Source organism: Parasteatoda tepidariorum, chromosome 10 (genome assembly GCF_043381705.1).
Source record: "Parasteatoda tepidariorum isolate YZ-2023 chromosome 10, CAS_Ptep_4.0, whole genome shotgun sequence".
Classification (NCBI taxonomy): domain Eukaryota; kingdom Metazoa; phylum Arthropoda; class Arachnida; order Araneae; family Theridiidae; genus Parasteatoda; species Parasteatoda tepidariorum.
Window position 1 is genome coordinate 38,812,143 of NC_092213.1, and position 23,782 is coordinate 38,835,924.

The 23,782-nt window shown below is 28.6% G+C and overlaps 1 protein-coding gene across 4 annotated transcripts in view; it reads left to right on the top strand.

Moving 5' to 3' along the window:
- The window catches only part of LOC107440142 (armadillo repeat-containing protein 8), a 29,612-nt gene continuing 5,830 nt past the window's right edge, over positions 1 to 23,782 (top strand). Inside the window, exons 1-13 of one of the 4 annotated variants that reach the window (XM_016052978.3) lie at positions 1 to 502; positions 4,816 to 4,889; positions 5,879 to 5,950; positions 9,920 to 10,062; positions 10,825 to 11,021; positions 12,291 to 12,371; positions 13,126 to 13,201; positions 14,484 to 14,574; positions 15,188 to 15,248; positions 16,488 to 16,730; positions 17,308 to 17,403; positions 20,004 to 20,255; positions 23,477 to 23,728. In XM_016052978.3, coding sequence (XP_015908464.1) covers positions 473 to 502; positions 4,816 to 4,889; positions 5,879 to 5,950; positions 9,920 to 10,062; positions 10,825 to 11,021; positions 12,291 to 12,371; positions 13,126 to 13,201; positions 14,484 to 14,574; positions 15,188 to 15,248; positions 16,488 to 16,730; positions 17,308 to 17,403; positions 20,004 to 20,255; positions 23,477 to 23,728 — 1,668 coding nt within the window. In that variant the 5' untranslated portion in view covers positions 1 to 472. Of the gene's footprint in view, positions 503 to 4,815; positions 4,890 to 5,878; positions 5,951 to 9,919; positions 10,063 to 10,824; positions 11,022 to 12,290; positions 12,372 to 13,125; positions 13,202 to 14,483; positions 14,575 to 15,187; positions 15,249 to 16,487; positions 16,731 to 17,307; positions 17,404 to 20,003; positions 20,256 to 23,461; positions 23,729 to 23,782 lie in introns of all 4 variants that reach the window. The other 3 variants (XM_016052979.3, XM_016052976.3, XM_016052977.3) reach the window with 3 other exon arrangements.

Below are 23,782 nucleotides of genomic sequence, written 5' to 3' on the forward strand. Positions count from 1 at the left end.
AATGAAAGTAAAACTTTAGAAAAAAACAAGGGCATAGATATTGAAAATTTTTGCAATATAATCAATAAACTATTTGAGTTTATTTTAAGTACAAGTTCTCTGTGAAGATTGAAGCAAATAAGAACATACAACTGAAAAAACGGAATAAAATAGACGCAATTTGTTACTGCATCTTCGGTTTAAACGGTTGAAAAACATATCCTATTCAAATACTAAAGAACAGCCGTTCGTAAATATGCTTCTTTTATTCACATTATGAATCCTAGCGAAATATCTGTCATTCTAATCAATTTATTAGTAGATTTGTTGTTGATTTCACGATGAAAAAAGATTTATAAATAAATATTCGTGTAGTATTTTAACTACTGAAGTATGATCGTTCTATATTCATGATATAAGTGATTTTAAAATCAGCAACGAATTCTTCGTTATTATTTGATTTAGACAGAAAACAAAACATTTTTTATCCAACATGAAAATGGTTAATATGGACCCGTACATGGTAATTATATGTTTGTTTTATGTAATTTTTTTAAACTTAATGTTTGTTTCTAAGACAAAAAATGGGGATATAAGTTGGATTGCCTTTTTCTTGTTAAGATTTATTCATATATTGGAATTGATTTTACTGTTAATGATATCAGATTTAGGCAATGGTTTACAATAAGTTGCCCTTTTGATTGTTGATTTTATGGGGATATTTCCATATTATAATCTGCCGTGCCATCTAAATTTGCTAATGCTCCAAACAGATATTAAACTTGCAATTTTTTTTATTAGTTTCTCGCGTGGGCCATTGCTGAAATGTTGTCAGACTATGCCCATTATTTGGAAGATACAGAAGTCTTGTATAATATGCCTGCATAAATATGTTTAAATGCTATGTGACAATAAAGGCTCAAAAATTCGATTGAAAAATCACTTAAATTTACGATGGAATCTATGCAACTAGAGCTATAACTCAAATGTGTGATTCAATTATTATTATTTTTTTTAAAAGGATTTTTCTCTTTTATTTTTGTGTGTGTTCGGATGCTGGTTGTTGGTTTTGCACCACCACATTATTATTTATTTTTCCTTTTAAATTATTATGAAAGATATAAGTTTTAGAAGTTAATATTTTTTCAAAATTAAAAAAACAAATCCTGGAAATACTTTAGTTTTGGTTTTTGCTTAGAATTAACAAGTAAAGTGACCACATTTTCATTGGGACAAATGGGATGAAATGAGAATTACAATTTAGTTATACTATATATTTTATTGTATACATTCATATACTTGTACAAAAATGTATTTATTATTAATTATTGGTAACTATAAAAATATTTGTAAAAAATAATAATTTGAACATCATGATTTTCAATCAAATTAAATTTTTTATTTGAAAGAAATTATGATTTTCTTTTATGGTCATATTTTTGATCCGAGTGAATACTTTGCAATAGATTCGGAATCATTTAATTAAATGTCGTGAAATATTTCATATGAATTGGTCAAATTATATTTTACACTTAATATCAATTTTAAAGTTTTAATGTTCAACTGCTTTTTTTCAGTTGTCCATATTTTATTGATACTAGAAAAAACACGTTCTGTTGCCGCATTTGTTCCTGGAAGGGCGAGAGCGAATTCTGCAATTTTCAAAGTATTTTGATAAGGAATATTATTCTGTTTAAAATGTAGGAATAACCCTGTCCATTTTTTGTCTGTTTCCCCATTTGCAGACAACCAACATTTAATTTATTCATCTGTAACATATCTATTTACCAATGGCACCTCATCAAAAAGATCATTTTCTCAAATTTTATTTTTTGGAAAATGGCTACTAATATATTCAAAAGATTTTTCCACATATTCCCATAAAATCTCCTTTTTTTAATGTCCCCCAATGAAAATTTTTAATATCTTTGAATTGAACTGTCCATTCTTCAAGATATTCCAAGCAGTTATTATAAAATTTTTTGACATGTTTCAGAAAATCTGGTCGTTTAATGGCACCTCGTTCTTCCAACCTAGTGATGTCTTTTCGAATAATTAAAGGAATGTAATCGTTACTATCAATTCTTTCTCATAATTTTGTTTTTAAATTATTGATTTCCTTTGACACTTCCGTAATTTAAATTCTGTCCCCTTCAATAATTTTCATAGCATTGTAAAATAATGTAGCTTGGTTGTGGATGAACTGAAGCCAAATTTGTGATGTGTCATTTTCAAAAAAGAGCTTCAATATTCTTAGACATTTATCTTGTGATAAAAAGTATGATTTTAATGGTTCATATATTTTTAAAATATTTTCTACAGCTGGTAAAAGAGCTAGCCATCGTGTTTTGCTGTAACCAAGAATTATTTTATATTCGATTTCTGTGCTCTCACGAAAATCCTTCAAACTTTCAACACGCACAGTATATATATAAAAGTACGAAAAAATTTTTGCATTAATATTTTCAACATTAACTGGAAGTAAGTCAGATGCTGTTTGAATAGTATTATGCAGAATGTGCGCTGCAAAACCTACTCCAATAAATTTTTGGTTCATATGTTCATTAAGTTTCGTAAAAACGTTATTGATGCCTCTTCTAGCTTTTCCACCAAAATTTGCGTTAGTGTTATCCGCACAATAGGCAATAATTTTATTGTTCAAATTATTCTTTTTTAAAATAGTATTTATTGAATCAAAAATTATTTGTGAGGTTTCACCCGGCAATGAAGCAAAATCTAATATTCTAATTTTAATTCCTGTTTCTGGATCAAAAAATCTAGCAGTTGTGGGAAATAACTTTAAATCTTTGTGGTTGGAAGCATCAGAATATATGGTTATAAATGAGCATTTCTCATGAAAAGTGTCAATTTATGTCCAAAATTAAATTTCACTACTTTTNGTTTTTTTTTATGACTCAATCTTTTTCTTCTTTTTTTTAAGAAATGTATTTTTTAAAATTCAATTTGATTTTTTAAAAAATATTTTACATATAAAAGTCATTTTATACATATAAAAAAGTTTTAATATCACTTCTAATGAATACTGATGTATCAACATCAGATCCGTAACGCAAAGCATCAGATCTGTAACAGCTTAAAAAGTGACCCCCCTAGGGAGGGGGTACATGACTTTCTTCACCTTGCCCCTGTTGTTTTCTTGTATTAACATCCAATTTTAAGTTGAAATGCACCATTATCTTTCTCCTATAAATTTTTTTTTAAATGTGTAAATTAGACTATTAAATTGACACTTTCTGTGATAAATGCTAAAATGCTCATTTTTCTAATTCTTTCTGCAATCTTAAAAACGAATACGATGAAAAAGCATTACAAATAATTGCTTCGGTTTTTGTCCTTGCACATGCAAATTTTTTGTCGTATAATGTTTTGACCATTTGTGACGTACAATCCATTGATCTGAAACTTTGATTGTGGTTTATGGTGTGGAAAGCAAATAGCCCTTCCGCTAATGTTAGCTGTTTTTCTGTGTTGCCAAATCTAGCACTGCGAAGAAACTGTTCCATATTAGACGAGGTAAAGGCATTATTCAAAAATCTTTTGTGCCTTTTTGTCCCTACATGTTTAGTAATATCGTTTTTTCCACCATGTGAGACTGAAATTCAGCATTTGCATTTATCACACCGTACCATATAGTCTACTTTGGTTTTTTTAATAAATGGAAATTTTTTGCTTAGCTCTTCCTTAAATTTGTATTCTCTTTTTTTACTCATCTTTTATTCTGTGGGTAAATACTAAAAATAAATAAAAAATTACATATAAAGACTGAAAAAGAGTATTGAATTTTACCTTATTGACCGTTACGTTGTGTCGACTATTGCTCTACCTTCGTCAATCAAATAATGAGTCAAACCGAACGTCAAATTGAAAACAAGAAACCGCCCTGTCTGCATTTATTAAGCGGAGACGTAACACAATGTTCGAACACCACCGATTAAATCTAACTCGGTACATTGCCTAATTTAGTTTACTCTGCATGCATTTTATGTGTTTTTTTTTTAATGCATTTTTTATTTCTTTATATTTACCATAATACTTAATAAATAATATGTAATATATTTTTACAGTACATTTAAAATAAGAAATGCAGATATTTTCTAAAAAGCGGTACATTCTTAAAAATCGGTGGGACGCAGGACAGTCCACCAAAAAGCGGGACTGTCCCGCCAAAATCGGGACGTGTGGTCACTTTAAACTAAAGACAAATGTAATTTTCAGATCTAAATAAAATGTAAGTGAGTATATATATGAACATTTTCTCCTGAAATAATTTTGTATTGATTTATTCAATGTTGTTAGATGTATTAATCAAAATTTAGTTTTGTATTTGTGTTTCTTAAGAACTTAACTAATTAAGAAGAAGGGGGGGGTTCCAATGTCTTAATTTGTGTCATAAGATTTTGAAACTTTCACTCCTAGCGTAGATAATTAACAAAAAAATAGAAAGACCTGCAAGAGATATGTTTTTATGTAGTTTTATCTTAGAAAAGTAAGCAGATTCCGGGATTTTGTAATTTTTAGATTGCTTTTGTTTCTAAAAGTAAAAAAAAATTTCTAAAGAAAGTTTTTGTTCAAGAGATAAAGATTTACTGATTTTTCATTAGTTTCCTGACTCTTCTTTGAAAGAATTCCCTATTACCCTATATTTTCCCTCATTTTTCCTATATTTTTCCCGATTTAAGTTTTGGAATTTATCAAACACAAAGAAGTTAGTCATGTCTTTTGTTAGACATGTCTTTTTTTATGCAGATTTTAATGTTGAAAATGTTAGAACTTTGTATTGTGATATTTATTGTGTGTTTTTTATTATTTTTTTAGGATGTTGAAAGTAATCAGCAATTTATTGACCGCCTGTTTAGCCCTGATCCACAGACATGTTTAGATGCTTTGAAGTATATCTTTGTTTGTTATTTCAATTTTTATACTAATGAAGTTAATTAAAAAAGTATAAAATTTAAATGCACTTTTAAAGTGGTGTAACTAGCTTATTTGACATAATAAAAATTAGTGCTATTTTTTTTAAAAAAATCTGAAAGTCGCTGTTTTTGAAATGTAAGCCCATTAATTTTCATTGAGAAGTCGCAATATTACTGTTTGAAATCCTTTCTATTAACTGTGCGGGGGAAGAAAAAAAAACTAAACAGCCATTTAATTTTTTTTAATTTGCTTTTTTAATTGAGCAAATGAACTAGTTTTGATTAATTTAATACTGCATTTACTATGATTGACTTCAATTAGGACTTGAAAGATTGTATTAAGTTCTTCCATACTTAAATGGTTGACATTTATAAAATACTTATTTTTCAATTTTTACCGAGATTGCATTGTACAAAATAAAAATAGAGTGCTTAAAAATTTTTTATTCTGAAGACTGAATTTTCACATTCTAAGAGGGGAGGCTAACTGTAATATATTATCTAATATGTTAACTAATAACCGCTGAAAATTTTTTAAGTAACAAACTTGAGCACAAAAATGTATTTCCCCATGTTAAATCATTTTGTTTCTTCAAATGATTCTGCTTTCTTGACTATCAAAAATATGGAGTAACCGCAACCTGTAAAATATAGTCTCAACAGTTAAATCTAGTTGGTGGTTGAAAGTTCAGAGCCCTGAATACTAATTTCTCTTTTTGCATGTAGCCTTAACTCATGCTATTTAAAGAAAAATAATTTTTATCATTATTTTGCACACAACTATGAAAGTTGTTTACTCAAAGATAACTGTTTTTAGAATTTTAAGGAAAACTACCCTTTTATAATTCTTAACCTCTATATTTATGTTTATTAATTACCTCTGTGCCATAAATAAATTAAAAATGATAACTGTTCAATGAAAATTTCAATATTACCTACTTCTAATTTTTTCCCCTTCTTTTCAGACACCTTAAAAATACTGTTATTGGCAGTAATAAACAAAAAGGTATCGTCATTCAAATGGGTGTTTTACCAAGGTAATTGCATTTATATTTTTTAGTTAGTAAGATGTCTATTTAAGTTCATTCAATGTTTTAAAATATTCACTCTTTTTGTTATTAGTTGGTTATTAGGTTGATGTTTTGTGACTTATAAATTTATTATAATGTTTTCATTTTTACATCAATAAGCTTTTTAAACAATACTTAAAACGATATCTTGTTAAGTAGATTTTATTGATAAAAAATTCTTGGCTATGATTTGTAATGCATCTGCACCCTTTTTTCCAGATTTTTTCTCCTTCCCAACATTGGCAATAATAACTGACAATGTGGTGTTTGGATTATACTTGTGCTTGCAAATAAGTGTGTAATAATGATTAGGAGACGGGATCATGCAAAAGTTAATTTTAAAGCAATGTCCATGCTTAGAATTGTTATCCATGTTTGATTGCCAGATATAAATTTACCTGGAAATTCACTGCAATGATTTTTTTCAGACTTGTTTTTCAAAGGTTCTGTAGCAGCATCAAATATTGCTTTTTTGCAAAAAATATGCTATTTTCAGCTGTTAGGTCAATATTAGCTGCTGTTTGCAACAGTTAGTCATGACTGTTCGGTCAATTTTAGCCTATCTTTAGTCAATTTTAACCAATTTAGCACTCTCAATGCTTATTCTGAAAATGACGCAAAACGTAAACTAGTTTTTTAGTATTTAAAAACTTACTTCAATGCTACATGTACCGGAATGATTATTATTTTTGGTATTCGTTTTATGGTGTACAAATGAAAATTTATGGTGTGTCCTGAAGAGATTGGTCTGAATCACAATTATTCTAATTTTGTGTGTAGCAAAGATAATAACTACACTAAATCACCATAGAGTGGTCTTCTTTTACTGAAGTACCAACAAAGGATTTTTACCACAAAATTTAAAGAGTGTACCATGCATCAATTTCATTGATCCAAACAAAAGAATATTATATATTTATACAGGGTGCGTAGCGTTTTTAAAAAGTGCTTAAAGGTGCTTATTTTCAGTTTTTGTTTTTTAAAAGCCATTAAAGGTGCTTTTTTCCGTGGATGTTTTTAAAAAGTGCTTAATTTTCTCTTTTCCAAAATGTGATATTTTTTTTACAATGTTGATTTTTGCCACAAATTATGCAAAAAGACATAGTCCTCACAATTAATTCTACCCCAACTGCCCCAATTTCTGCGAACTGCCGGTCTGTAGTGTATGAAAGCACCATTTGTTTTACATGTTTGATGAAATGCTTGCTGGTTCGCACTTGCGTATACTGAGCCGAATTCAGTGGTAAGGATTCTTGACTCTCATGTGCAACACTGCTGCATTTGGCAAGAGATTCTCAATTTCAGACTTCACTTTCCGCCCTCTGTAATAGAATCGAAAAATTTCATTCGTCCCCCTCTGTAATAGAATCCAAAAATCTCTAGAATTTTTGCTGATTACAGGGACCAACTAAACATTGTAAATTTTTTTTTCTCCATTAGTGATAGAAAATTTCATTTCTCTTGTTTATTTTATCGTTTGTGACGCGCCATCGTCTTTGGCTGTAAATAAAACGGGATAAAACCATCAATTGTCAAAAACTTGCTAACCCGGTCTAATTATGATATTTTTCAAAGTGCTTATTTTTTGTTGAAAAATTTGGCTACACGCCCTGATATGTGTTTAGATAAATATGTATGAGACAGGGGTGTTCAGTCAAAAACAATAATTGAAACAGAGTTAAATTTCGACTATATCAAATTGAGTCAGGGTAATCAAAAGAAAAATATTATTGCTTCCCGAAGGATAGATAGTGGTTTCGAAATAAAAGCATTAGTGATGACCGACAAGTAACCCAATCTGAAGGTTCATGCTCAATATCTCTTTTTTTATAAGGGAATTTAACATAGATAGGTGAAAGGAACAACTAATACACAACCATACTCTTTGGATCAATAAAAATTGACATAACCATAATAGACATAGCATACAAGAAGAGCACTGACTAAACCCGGTCAAATAAAATAAATAAATAAATGCGTTACTCACCCCTCACAGTCATTCCCGATGAGGCATGTTGTAGAAAAGAAAAGGAGAGGGGGGGAAAGAGTTTGAGTTCAACTGGACAGGGGTGGTTATAGCCTTGCCGTCACAACTGATCCAAAAGCCCAACACGAAGGATCTCGGCTTGTGTCATGATGATTTCGAATTTGATAGCAAAAAAAATTGCAGTATAAAGTTCACCAACAAAACAGGAGAGGTTCCAATTCAGGAGATTCCATTTTTGATAAGAACAATTAAAGCGGAGGACAACGGTTTACGTTAAGGCAGGTAGTCAGCAGCGGAGATTTGTTCTTCTACTCCTCTCAACATAGACAAGATGTCGGACAATAACATTACATAAGACAAAAAATTACCAGTCCTTCGCTGTCACCGGTCAACACGGCAACATGCAATTATTCTCAAAAAGATTTTTTAAAAAAAGAACGTTTTGCTCATCTCAACAACTGTTCGTCCTCGCGTTTGTGGAATCTTAGGATTTACTAAAGATGAAGGTACGACATGCTGCACTAAAGTGCTCAAATCAAGATGACGAAGAAAAAAATTGAGAAACAATCTAAACAGTCACATATTCAACTGTCTTTCGAGCAGAGCACCAAGAGAGGAAAAGAATGGCGTCTCCTCAGCGCGGGAAATTCAAGTTGTGTAGGAGGAAGAGAGGACGGCTGTGATTGGACGAGGGCATCACAGGACGGGTACAGCAAAACCAATCAGGGCGATTAAAACACACACGATACCAAAAAAGGTATTAAATGGAAGATGTTACACTTGGAGGGAGTGATTACATCAATACTGGGAATTTTCCGGATCTGGTTCGAAGCGGTTTAGCACTCCACGTGCGAACTGAAGGTTAATAAATGCCATGGGAGAATGTGACGTAAAGTCGTAAAATGCGAGGGGAGAAATCGGCCTTGAGAAGGACAGCGGGGTCAATTCAACCTTGAGTCACCAAAAGGTGAAAAGGATGACACAAAAATGTGTTACTGAAAGGAGAAGAAAGTATTCCTATTCTCATTAAAGAGTTGGGGTAAAATAAAGATTAAATTAGAAAAAAAAAAAGACAACCAACATTAAACTAAGAGGGATTAAACAATTTAAAAAAATCGTCACACATAACTGTGACACTTCATTATCTGGGCTCATAAAAATTTGCAAAAAATGAAGATAAAGCATTGATTTTGATAGTTTTCATCTTTGGAAATATGTCGCCATATTGGCAATTTTTTATAAAGTTTTGCTTCATTTTTTATAAAGGTTTGCCTAATAAGAACAAAAAATTTTCAATAATATGACTAAAATTTTTGTTCTTATTTAGGCAACTATTTTCATAATTTTAGGCAACTATTTTCAAACTTTAGGCTACTATAAGCAACTATTTTGTTCATTTTTTTCTGTGGCAACCCTGTTTATGGAATATAGAAAGATTATGACTGCTTCGATTTTTTTTATGCATTTACTGAGAGGATGATTGGTGTCATTTCTTGGAATTTTGAAGAAATTATATGATCATAAAATTGATATTTATTGACTCAAGTTGGGTGTCAAAAGTTATGACCAAGTATAAAATTGTGGTTGTGAAACTGAAATTTTGTAGTGCAAAATATGACAAATGATTGTTAATTTCAAACCCTGCTTCTATATCCTCAGTGAACTTAAGAAGAAAAAAATTTTAAATGGTATGAGGATATTGAAACTTAGTAGTAAAGTTGCGACTGCTCATTGCATTGTGTGACTAGTGTCAAAATGGGATAAATAGCTAGCTTTTTTAGACAATACTGAGTTTCATCAAATTAATTGTGGGAAATAGCCTCATTATTTATTGACTGTATCTAATGAAAGAATTACTTTAGGTTTCATGATAAATTTTTGCCTAGATGTTTTATATTGCTTTCAATTAGTCTGTGAAATTTACATTTTTTTTTAATTTTTTTTTTTAGACTTTATCAATTTTTAACTGATGAAGTTAGCAGTGAGGATCTAATGATAGAAACAGCAGTTACGCTTGGAAGTTTAGCTAAAGGAACAGATAAACATGTAGAAGATCTTTTAGGGTCTGGGCTTATTGGAGCTGTCTTGAGAGGTAATAACAAATTGTTATTATTTGCCAAAAATGAGTGGTAAAATTTGCGTATTCAAAAGTAATTTTTTTATTGTTTGTTTCATTATTATTATTTTAAGTTTGTTTATATTTTAAAAATGGTTTTAACTTGACAGTGATTTTTTTAACAGGTTACTGTTTAAACGAATTTTATGTATCAAAATCTTATAACAGTTTTAAAAAACATGCTTTTAAAGGTTAATTTTAAAGATCAGATTGTGTAAATATTTATTTTAAGGGATCTCAAACATGTTTTAAACTGAGTTCAAAAGCTCTTTAGAAGGAAAAAAAAAACCTGTAAAAATTCCGCAAGGAATATGAATTTTAGCTCACTTACCATTTTCATTTGTAAATAAGTTTTAAACTTTCATTTAATAACAAGAGTTTTTTTAAAGTGTAAAAATAAAGGTTTCATATTTTTTTACTTATTTCATTATTTGCTTGTTAAACAAAGTTTAAAAATGGAGTGTCATGGAACTATAATCACATTTTTACATGAAAGATTTCTTTTCTTTTTAAATAGAATTTGGTAAAATGCTAATGCTTTTGCGAAGAATCAAAAATGTCTTTTTGCATTTTGTTAAATCTTCAAGTGTCAATTAATAATCCTAATTTTATTTAAGAATGTATTACTTTGCTTTGTCTAATTTTTCAAATTTCTCAGAACATAAAATTTTTGTGAAAAGGACTGTGTGTGTTATTTAAAAAAAATTTCACCACTATATCTTTACCTATATTTCTTAGGTTTGGCAACAAGTTCAAACATGAAGTTAACTGAAGCATGTTTGAGGTGTTTGCGTACTGTGCTTTCACGTAATGATGCTACTATTGATATGTTATATGAAGATCCAACTCTTATCCCTCATCTAGTATCAATGTGTAAACAACAATCAACTACTGTACAGGAATGTGTCATGACTATGCTGAGTTCTGGGTGCCAGGTATGTAATTTGTTTTTCTTCCTTTTTAACTGTAAAATCCTGTTGTAATGACAATTTACTATAGCAGAGGAAATTGTCATTATAGCGAGCTTGACATTATAAGCAAATATGCATATTTAATGTTGAAATAACAATAAAAACGCAATTTAATATGCATATTTACCTCTTTTTTGTTTATTTTGAACAACTATTAAGATTTAAAATACATAACTGGAGTAGATTGCTTTTTGCCTACAGATAGTGGACTGAATTAATAGTTCTGTATTTTATGAAAGACAGAAATGTCTCTGACAGGAACATAGCTGCTAACTCTTCTAAACTTTCCAGTAGACTGCTGGTTTTAGCCAATTTCTCCTGGTCTACTGGTTTAATTAAAATTCTCCTGGTTTTTGTACATTTTAGAAAATTCTTTAAATAGAGTTTTTATACAGATTATTGCTTGAATATTTAAATATGTGTTACTAATGAACCAAACCTCATTTATAGAAATCAGTTAAAAACTTTTTTTGTTCTGAAATATTCAGTTTATTTTTATTCAGATCTCTCTTTTTAAATTAATGAAAATTTTTTAAAATCTATCTTTGATTAATTAAATGCCTATTAATAACCATAATTATGAGTAAACATAATACATAACATTTTAAGTATGTTTAATGTCAATCATAACTGGAAAATATTGCCTTTCTTCTGTTTTGATGACTATAAAAAACCCTAAAGTTCACTATGTGTAAAATGTTTAGTACATAATGCAAAAATTATCATGAAATTTATATTATTTCGTAAAATCTACTGGATTTTTTCCTATCCACGTTGGCAGCTATGCGTGAATGTTTGAACAACAAGTTTCCAAATCGTAACTAGTTTTTACAAGAAGAAAATTATATGCAGTGAAATACCTTTTGACCTCATTGATAGCAGTGAATGTTGATTCTAATAGTTAATTGTCAAGAAGGAAACTAAGATAGTTATGTAGTTAACAAAAAATGCAATCTTTTGTAAAAATGCAATCTTCTCAACTGTACTTTATTTTTAAATTTGAATATTGTATTTATTTTGAATTAGAGAAGGGATCCTTAAAAAGTTGTTAGATGCATTGATAATGATAATTTGTAATTAAGAAGTTGGATGTTTTCTGTTATTGCTATTTTATTTAGCATTGTTGGATATGAATTCCAATGCAGTGATTCTTGTCATGTACTATTCGCCCTATTATTACTTCATTGTTATAGGTAATATTTTTATTTAAATTTATTAATATTTATTTTGTAGACTCCTGAACATCAAGATCTATTATGTGCCAATGGAGTACTGGATCTCTTGCCTCCGTTATTATGTAATTCTGTTTATAGAGTAAGTGTACTTTATATTTTTATAAATGTTGTATGCTTTTTTTTATTTGTCATCCCATGGGCAGAATATGCCTGATCAAGCAAGCGTGGTTCAGGGAAATTTAGGCTGGCTTTGGAAAATTTTTAGTTTAATATTTATTAATTACTATAATTATTTTTTTAAATATTGGAATGAGAAATTATTTCTGCAGGGAAGAAAAAAAATATCACAAGAAAGAAAAATGAATTGGGGGATAAAAGTGCTGCTTTCTTCTTTGGAAATATTTTCTCCTGGAGGGAAAGAATAAAGTGATTGCCTGTCATGTTAAATCTGTTATTTTAAATCTTAACACAAATAAATTTCTTTATTAATCAGTTGTCTTATTTATAAGTCTTGCACAAATCAATTTGTTTATTTATTAGTTTGAATTCCTTAATTTTAGGAGTGGGACTTTTATGAATTATAACTATTTCAATATATTTTTGATTTCTGTTATTTTTAGCATATAAGCCAGTTTATTCAAGAATTTCTTTGATAAAGAAGAAATTAAATTGAAAAATTTTAACACCATGCAAACTGTACTTTCTTAAAATATTTTGATAAAGTTATTGTAACTGAAAAAAGGCACGATAATTTTGGGGAATATTTTAAGGGAAAAAATAAAAACTACATTCTGCAGAAACATTAGACTCTTACAATTTTCTGTGCCCTTATTGTCATCTAGCTTTATTTATGTATAATACATTATATTTTATATATATTTGTATATTTTTAGGTACAAATACCTTCTCTAGGTTGCCTAGCTCATATGAGTTATCAAAATGAGAAAGTGTCTGAATTAGCTGCCACATGTAAGTTTATATAGTTACATGTAAATTTGTTTATAATCAATTACCTACAAAAAAATGAGTGCATTTATACAGGATGCTTTTATTTAATGTAATTTAATTTATTGCACTTATATTTAAAGGTTTACTTATATTAATATACTAAAATATTATTTACATTAATGTACAGAAATCAATAATGTAGCTAGACTCTCACTGGCCCTCCACTCCCATGAAATCTGATACTTATGTGTAATGGAATATCTTTTTAACTAGAAAGTATTTTGAGCGTTCATTATACTTGGGCGCTGCCCCAATAGGTAGCATCGCCCCTGACAAAAATTTTGACCTGCAATAATATGTAATTAAGAATACTGTAACTACTGGGACACATATGTTCCAGTTGTCAGGACTGATGGGACATATATGTCCTGGTTCTAAATCAGTGTTTAAAATCTTCCTAAAAATATAGCATCTTAGTTTTAGTGTGCCCTACTCATAGTTTATGCTACCAAAATTGTTCTGTTGTAAAAAAAAAAAAAAACTCATTGCGAAAGGGTTAAAGAATGGATATTTTATTAATATTATTGACAAAAGACTTCGTATAAGAATGAACAATTTACCAAAGATGTTTTGCTCATTTAATTAAATATTTAAAACATACTTTAAAAAATACATTTTTCACATTTAAGAAAATTATCGTGTAACTTTAGTTTACCATTACCATAAAACTTGCTCTAGTTTAAGTTTTGAAATGTTGGCAGCCTTATGCTTAATTATATGTTAAAAATATCTAATATTCTTAAAAATTCTTTTGATTTAGACCATTTACTAGGGAAAAAAACAGCAAACTAAACTGTTTAGTAAAGTTATATAGCCGTATACTGGGGAGTTTTGCCTTCTTAAATAATATTTGTTGTGATTGGAGGGAAAATATAGTATTTGGAATATTTTTGAATGCCTTAGAAGTAAAAATTTTTGTATAGGTTTCTTTATGTTATATTTATGCCTTAATTTATGTTTCTACAAAAGCTAAGTTGTATTTCTTAAAACTGTAGATTTATATCATCCTTGAGAAATGTCCATAATAACCTTAAGTTGCTTGCAGAACAATTTTTGAACTACATCTAATTTTTTTTATGAAGAGTATTGCTTGTAAAAAATTTTTTATTCATGGTATACTTTTACTTTTGATGGACTAAATTAATGGCACATATATATAGATTAGTATGTTATATGTGTAGGTAATATGTGTTATCAGTAAAATTATAATGTAATTTAAAATAAATCATACTTCTTTTTTCAGCAAGTCACAATGGTAAATCTGTACCAGATATCTTAATAGGATTAATGAGTAGGGATAAAACAACAGAAATGCAGCTAGCTGCTGCAAAATGGTAAATGAAAATTTTTGTTCTTTGAAATTGTTAAGAAATTTATTGATAAATTCTCTTAAAAGTGTTTGCTATTAAGGAACAAGAAATACATATTTCTTATGATCGAAAAATATAGCAGAAATAATTCTTTACACAGGTTTTTTTAAAATAGTTGAACATATGAAAGCTTTAATTTTAAAATTAGTTGCAAAATATTTAGTATTCATTTATCTATTTTATTCATTTATCTCCCCCCTACCCTGAAGATAAGTAAAAATTTAGTATTTGCTACTTAAGGCTTGTGAACTCCCATTATTTTAAGTATTTTCTTTTTTACCTACAATGGTGTCTTATAAAGTATAATAAAATTAAACAATTATTTTAGATTTTTTTAAAATTTATATTCTTTAATATTTTTTTATTTAATTATATTTCTTTAAAATGAGCTTTAGTTAAGATTTTATTTTTATTGATTGTCTAAAATTTTTATATTATATGCAATAATTATCACATTTCTAAACATCTAATCCAAAGTAAATAACTCTAGCTATAAGTGCATATTTTAATTCTCATTACACTGATGCTTTATTTAAGAAAATAATTTGGTACTCAATTCTTTTAATTTTTTATCTAGTATGACATATATGTGCAGAGCAGGAGCTATACCTGCAGATGATTTTAGAATTGTGTACAAAGTATGTACTGTTTCTTTATATTTCAAATTTAATTAATTATGCTTAAAAATCATGTTTTTTATTCATACTTAAAACATGTCTCAAATTGATTGAAAAACAATTTTCACTTTTAATTTTCTACTTGATTTTGATTTTGTAGAACTACTAAAATTGTGAATATGATTTATAAAACAGAAATTTGGTCATCATTGCTTAAACAAATATCACACTATAGTTTCCATTAAATTATATAGTATCATTCAATGTCTGAAGAAGCCTAGTTGTGCTCTTATTAAATTACAAATTTGTTATTGCGCCTGAATTGTGTCATGTTAATTATAAATAATTATTTTTGTTACAATCATGGATCAGAAATAATTGCTGGTGAATAGTTATTGCCATGTATGTAATTCAAAATACAAATTTATCGCTTAACGAGCAAGCCACATTACTCTGACTTAGAGAGCTAGTTTTCAACTAATATAACCCCCCTCCCTCCAAAAAAATGCTGTGAATGAAACTGGATATCCGCTTGAGGAAAATATAGCACTTTAATTTAAGGAACCACTTCTAAACTCAATCCACAGCAGGACTTCAGACATTTTTATTATTTCTGTTAAACTTGTAGATGAATTTTTTGTGTGTGTGTGTGTGAAAATAACTATGCTATTGAGATAGTACACCTGAACAAGAGAGTCACTTCCTTGTTCTTAAAAATGGAAACAAAACACTTGCTATATGGATGCAAAAGAAAAACAATGCCATAATTCTGAATAATATTCATGCGAATATGTTTGCAGATGAAAGCACAGAGTAGAAGCAAAGCATTATCACTTACTACAATAATCTGAAAGATTGCACATGTGGACTTAGCAAATTAGATGCGAAAAAATTGGATTCTACTAGATGTGAAACTTGCTTGTGGCTTGCATGTTTTTATGATGTTACTGTCCTCAATCTTTGCCAGGTTTTTAAGGAATCCTCTGTCACCCTAATTATGTATTGCTAATTCATTCTTGTAATTGTTGTAGAACAACATTTTAGAGCTCTATGCATCAGATAGTCCTTAATTTATAGAATTTTGTCTCTCAAATAAGAGAAACAAACGTTACATACCAGAAAGGGCAGATTCCATTCCTGAATTACTGATTATTCCATTACTGATTTCTGTGAATAATTAAGAGTTAACTGTATTGTTCAAAATATGGTAAATTTATATGTTTAATTTAGCTAGTAATATTGTATTTATTTCTGTTCCAGGCCCTTCCAACTTTAGTAAGAATGTGTCAAAAAGATGTTTCTCCCGAAGAAAGAGTCGATGGGGCTGAAACATTAGCTTATCTCACTGAAGTCGACACTGAGTTACAGAGAATCGCAAGTATTAGTGACCACCTGATACCAACACTATCAGAACTGTTGAAGTATCGGTTGCCCAATCAAAATGCGGAGAATGGGGAAGATAATACAGCTAATGACGAAACCAAAACTGATACAATAACTAGGGTAGCCGTTTATTTTATTAATTGCTTAATAAAAATATGCCTTATTTATACACATGAGAAATTTTAACTGTAATAATATTTTTTAAAAGTTGCTTTGATATGTGACCAAAAATAGTTTTAAATAAGCTGAAACTTATTTTATGAAGTTAATACTAACTTATGTAAATAAAGTCCTTCATTTCTTTTCTCTATTTTCTGAAGTTGTCAGCAGATAGCTGCACAAATTATAGGCGGGGTCATAGTTTCACATTGACATTTAGAAAGTGATGAAGCTATATGTAATATGGCAAGTATACCACAACCTTCAAAAAGGTTAATCAACACATAATAAAAGTTTTTTTAAAAAAAACTTATAGTGCTTGAAAACTTAATACAAAAACTTTATAATTTAGCTGTTTATGTATGTATATAAAATTAATTTGATAAAATAAGTTGCTAAATTTTTTTTGTAACCAGTCCTTTTTTTTTTTCTTTTATATGTTTCTCACATTGTTGAAATACTTTTATGTTGCAAGCACATATCAATAATTATTTCCCATAGTCTAAGCTAAATATGAATATAATATTCATAATTTCAGGTTGTTCAAGAAGTTAAAATGGCCCAGGAAATGAAGCAAGCCGCATTCAAAGCATTTGCATCATTAGCAGCCAACGATGAAGACATTAGAAGAAAGGTATTGAATGCTTAAATCTTTGCTGCTTCAAAGACTTTATTTATCATCAAAGTTTATTTCCTTTGTTCTGTTATTTACATTTCTATCTGAATTAGCGATAGCTCTCAGCAAATTTTATGATAATGCTGGTTTGTTTTATTTGTGTCAGTAAGTTATAATCTCTTCACTAATAATAAGGTCACAAAATTATTGAGGAACTTTGTGGTGAAAGTCCTAAATTATGGCACTTGTACTTTATTTATATATTTATTTTTTTATGAAAGCCTAATGACTAATAGTCATGCCTAGCATTTGTTTAATAATAAATTTTTTATCATGCCCCTTTTTTTTATATTCAACTTCAATTTTATGCTGCCCTCTTTCATATATTTTTAAGTGCACTTTAATGTAACAAATTCATAGAGTTTTTTTTTTTTTAAAGAAAGACTTGTTTAATCAGAAATTCAAATTTTCAATTCCTCAATCCTTAGAATTCAGTTTAAAAATCGTGGATAACTGAATTTTATTTTGAATAATATAAACTTTTCATATGATTATTGTCTTTTAAAGATGATAGTAAAATTTATTCCTGAGATATTGTCTAAGAAAAACAAAAGCAACATTCCCTTACTTCTACATTCACTATTAATTAGTTACCCAAAGACTGTCACTGTTGGGAAAATTTTTTTTAAAAAAACTTAGTTGCATCTCTTCTGCTGGAGAATCTGTTTCACTGCTTGTTGAAAAGTTTTTAAATAGTGAACAATTCAATATTATTGTAATTTTTCCTTGGTTGTACATTAAGTATAATTTCTATCTTTTAATTATAACATTGTAATAAGATAAAGCTCTTAATAAACCAATATCATTAGCTGAAAAGGTATTGCTGATTAAGGAAGTGTAAAAAAATCTTAAATTGGTATTGAAAATCAATTAATTTTTGATAATTGCCTTCATCATAAGCATATTTGAAGAGCTTAGATAACATTTTGAGCAAAGAAATAGTACAAGGAAAAAAAAAGGGGGGGGGACCTGACAACCTAGTTGGGGACAATTATGTTCTCAAGTGGTAACAATATTTGATTTCTTGCAAAATAAAAAGTAACAGTATTCTTGAACAGTTTATGCATTAAATCTTTAACCTTTGTGTTATTTATTTACTTTATTTTATCTTTCTTATTTGAGAGAATTAATGCAATTTAAACTTAAGCATATTTTGAACTTTCCTTTTGTCTCCTTGACTTCAAATCACCAAAGTTTGGCTATATTTTATTACCAATTTTATTAACCAATTTAGTAACTAATTTACAAATTAAAAAATTCCCAATCATATTCTGGAATAGTCACTAAACATTAAAAATAAATTGTGGACCATACAGTGTTTAAGAAACAATTACCATGAACTTCAAAAATATTGAAATATAAATAATTTTAAAAAAAAAAATTATTCGGCAACATTGTTTAAATCCAAGCCTACCATAACTATTCTTTGAGGCTGAGATATTATGTAGATAGATTGCGAATCGGAGGAATAAAAATTGTACATGAACTCACCACTTCATGTCCCTCTGTAGATAATATGTTAATTAAGTGCAAATCAGGGGACAATTGGTACACTTACATGAACTCCACATTTATTAATTTAACCAATGTCATTAACATCTAAGATTATTTTATTTTTCAAATTTTATGAAATACAGGAAAAAATATTAATGATAAAAAAATTTTACTTATTGTATTCTAAAAAAGGTTTAAATTATTCTGCTTTTTAAACTGATTTATCTAACCTCTTGTAATCTTTCACATTGTTTTATGAATTAGTAAAAAAGCAGCTTATTAATAAATGGTTACAGGTTTACATCCCATTTTAACAAATCAGATTTCCTTAATAAAGCTATATGATTTAAACTTTTACAATAACAGGGTTCCCACGGGTCAGGGAGAATACAATAGCAGGATTCCCACAGATCAGGGAGAATACAATAACAGGGTTCCCATGGGTCAGGGAGAATACAATAACAGGGTTCCCACAGGTCATGGAGAATACAATAACAGGGTTCCCAGGGGTCAGGGAGAACAGGGAAAGCCTTGAATTGTGGAATTTTATTTTAACTCCAAAAATCAAGGAATGGTCAGGGAAAGTTGCAATTTTTTTTTATAAAAACCTGGAATATTCCTATATAATACCTGGAAAATAACCAGTCTTAAAATTGTCAGTAACAGTAATCAATTAATAAGATTTGAGTTAAATAATTCTAATATCTATTACAATGAGTTGTTGTAAATATTTCAAATTTTAGTTAAACTGAAATATTCCTTTCCTCATTTAATAATATTTTTTGCACCGAAAGTATAATATTTCACATTACGAATAAAGGAATCAAAGTTTTCTGATGGTCTCAATTTTCATTGAAATTTACCTGGCAAAAAGTCAGGGAAATTCTTTTTACTGAAATTGAGTGTTAACCCTGAATAAATCTGAATGCTGAATTGATTAACAATCAGTGCTTTTGTTAACTGTTTTTATAAATTTTTAGTCTTAATTGTAAATTACTAGAATCTGCTTATTTTTGAGTATAGCAGAATTTCATCTTTATTCATATTGCAAAACTGTTTTTCAGATTATTGATACTGAGAATCTCATGGAAAATGTTGTGAGCGCCTTCACAGACCCAAATCAACGTGTTCGATTAGCTGCGGTTAGATGTTTACATAGTTTATCCAGATCTGTGCAACAATTAAGAACTACTTTCCAAGATCACGCTGTATGGAGGCCATTAATGAAACTGTTTCAAACAGGCAATGATGACATTTTAACAGTTGCCTCCAGCACACTCTGCAATCTACTGCTAGAATTTTCCCCAAGCAAAGAGGTAAGTACATTTTTTTTGTTAATTTTATTTGAATAAATTTATAGATGTTATTACAGTTAAAACTATCTCAGCTAATGTATATTTCTAAATGGGATGCAATGAAAGATATGGTTTGTGTAGTATCTAAATATTTCAATTGCCAAATATATAATTACATTTATTGCAAAATTAAGAATTAAAAAATGTTAGAATGTTAGAATTAAAAAAGTTATCTGATCAAATTATAAGCAAGAAAAACTATTTTGTTAAATTTATTGATATATTTATATTTTTAAATTTTAGTGAATGTTTTTCTTTTGTATATTTTTTTCTGCAAATTATCAATATAATGTTAAAAAAACCTTTTTCAAAGCCTCTAAAAACAGTACTGATATTTTGTTTCATTTTACCTTTTTTTTCAAATCTTTGTTTTACTTAAATATTCTGATAAATAAAATAAAATGCCAAAATGTAAGTAATGATGCAATTATAGCATTCAAAATAATTTTCAATTAATTTCGTCATTCTAATTTGAACTGTATTCAAATTCTAATGTAAAGTTTTTTTCTAATGTTATGTTTTTATTTTAAACATGCACAAGCAACAAAGGAGTTTTTAAAGCAAAAAAATTAATACATATTCATAATGGTCTGTTTTTTTTTGGGGGGGGGGGCAATTGACATCTTATTTTTAATTAATTAAAATGGTTTACTTTTTAACCTTTTGTTTTCAGGCTGGTACAATAAGTGAACCATAATGATAGACTTCACTATGCTATATATTGTAAGCAAAGGGTTAATTATAGAGGAAAATATGTAGCTTTTATTTGTTGCGAAAATATTTACTTCATTAAGCAACTTATTTTTCATCTCTGTTAGCATTTTCATGACACATAAAATATATATATATTTCTACAATATATTTTTTAAAAATATTTTTAAACTTGCTATACAGTTAATGCAACCCAACTAAGAGTTTTTTGTCCACAATCGGCACTCATTTATTAAATTCAAATATAAGTTAATGAAAAGAAAATATAAATCTTTTAACACTTGTTTATATTATCATCTTCCCACTAAAATGAAAATAATGAACATCTCTTCTTTATTAATAAGGAAAAGTGTGAATGTCCTTTTTTTTTATAAATTTAAAGTTGTCGCTGTTAAATAATTAAATTATTTATGGTTAAGTAGTGATTTGGTAAATGAAGTGAAAATTTTTAGATTTAATCATATTTTTACTTGAATGTTTTATTTAGAAATCATGTGTAACACTTCTACAGCCATTTAAAAGTTATTGTCTTTTAACAGCACCCTAGTGTCTTTTATTAGAGTTTCAGATTTGATTTTAAAATTTATTTCTTACATTGTAGCAATTGGGAAAGAAGTTTATTATTTTTATTTATATTTCTAATCCAATTTATGAAGCATTGGAAATAGGAAGGGAAAAAAATAGTTCATTAATTAAGTTAAAAACTAATAATGTGTTTTTAATTTTATCTATTCTGTATAAATATTTAATTAGAATATTGCATACATGGAAGTAGCACGAATTTCTCTTGTGTTTTATTAATTTATTTTTTTTAAATTCTATTATACAGTAGGACCTATATTTAATGAAAACTTGTGAAACTTAAAAAGTGTTTTTTTAAATCTAGCCACTCACTAAATACAAATTCAAGATTAGTACAGAAACTTTCTATGTTAAAAAAAAAAAAAAAATGTGTCTAAATAAATTTTGTTAAGAAGTGAAAACTTATTTATCTATTTAACTTTGAATGTTTTGCTGAAAATTAAATGAAAGAAATTTTTGTTTCATTTTCATTGTGCAGGATTTTATAGTGACAAAACAGCACTAGTTTGTTAAATAATATAATTTCTTTTTTCGAGTTACAATATTCAATTACTTTTTCATCTGCTTTTAACATTTCTGGGACCATATCCTCACTCGAATAAAGAGTATGAACATAACAGCACTAGTTTATATTGATAATATGCTTTTTCTTTTAACATTTATAGCTCCATATCCTCACTGAAATGAAAAGTTTGAATTTAACATCACTAGTTTATAATGATATTATAATTTCTTTTTCTTAGTTTCAATATTCATTTGCTTTGCCTTCTACCTTTATGGGACCATATCCTCATTGGAATGAAAAGAATGGTGAATGAATGATATGAAAAATTATTTTGCAATATTTATGTGGTCTTCTAAATCTAAAGGTCGTTAGATAGAATTTTAAAGGATTTTGTACTATGTGTTATTTTTTTAAATGGTTTTTCACTATTTCTGATATTATACAGGGGTGATTATATTCCGGGGGTATCCCAGAATTCCGTTTTTTTTTTTTTTTTGCATTATCCTTCCGGGTCTAAAAATTAGGAGCAAGACATATGATTTTTATGGGAGTATCGCGTTTCTCAAGACCATTGGTTCCCGCTAACGAGACGCTTATGTACACATGGTTCTTTTAGTTTGGCAGATTTTTACCATTTTGAGTATTTGAAACAGCACCGGAATTCGCTAATATCACGATTACTATTCATGTGGTTTGCATATTTAGCATCAATTTTCGTTTACCTCATTTAAGTTGCACGTTGCGATTTGTATTCACATGGTTTAAAATTCGTTTGTCACGATTTTAAATATCCGACATCGCGATATTTAAAATCGCGAAACATCTGTGGTATATAAATTTATATTTTGATATCGATTTTGTGCACATAAAATTTTCAGGGTTTTTAACTTTCTTTCACAATCGCCCCTGATTATATTTTGCTTCTAAAATTATTTTCCTTGTTAAATCCAAGAATACATATTCTTGGGTTTAACAGGGTGGAAATATTCGCTACAATAGTAATCTTTTAATGCATTAATTGCTTAGTACCAAACAAAAAATGCCATTTTATGTGTTAAATTCAAACTATCTTGAAATGCAAGATCATTATATTTGGGTCCTACTGTTCATTAATTGAATTACATTAACTAAACAGAATAAACTTAATCAAAAACATTTTGTTTCTTCCACGATCATAAACTGCACATGAGAAGACACTTTATCAACCAAATTTTGTTGTACATAAATTGCACACAAAGAAATAAAACACTTTAACAACCAAATTTTGTTGTCCTCCACAAACATAAGTTCACTTAATGTATTCATTTTGTGTATTACAATATCATAAGTGGAGGCAACAGAGATGTAAGGATCTCGATAATCATTCCAGTGGTTTTCTACTCAGCCAATCCTGGAATGTGGTGCAGTGGAACTTCTGTGCGGCCTCACCCGTAGAGACGATCCTCTCTTAAGGCTCAATGGAGTGTGGGCTCTCATGAATATGGCTTTTCAAGCGGACCACAAAATCAAAGCTCAGATTCTGACGGCTCTTGGAAGTGACCATGTCTTCAACTTGTTATCTGACTCAGATGTGGACGTTTTGATGAAGACGCTAGGTTTATTGAGGAATCTACTCTCCACCAAGCCTGTAAGTAGTGTATGTATGATTCTCCTATTTTAAACATTTTACAAAGGTATAATATTGTTTTAA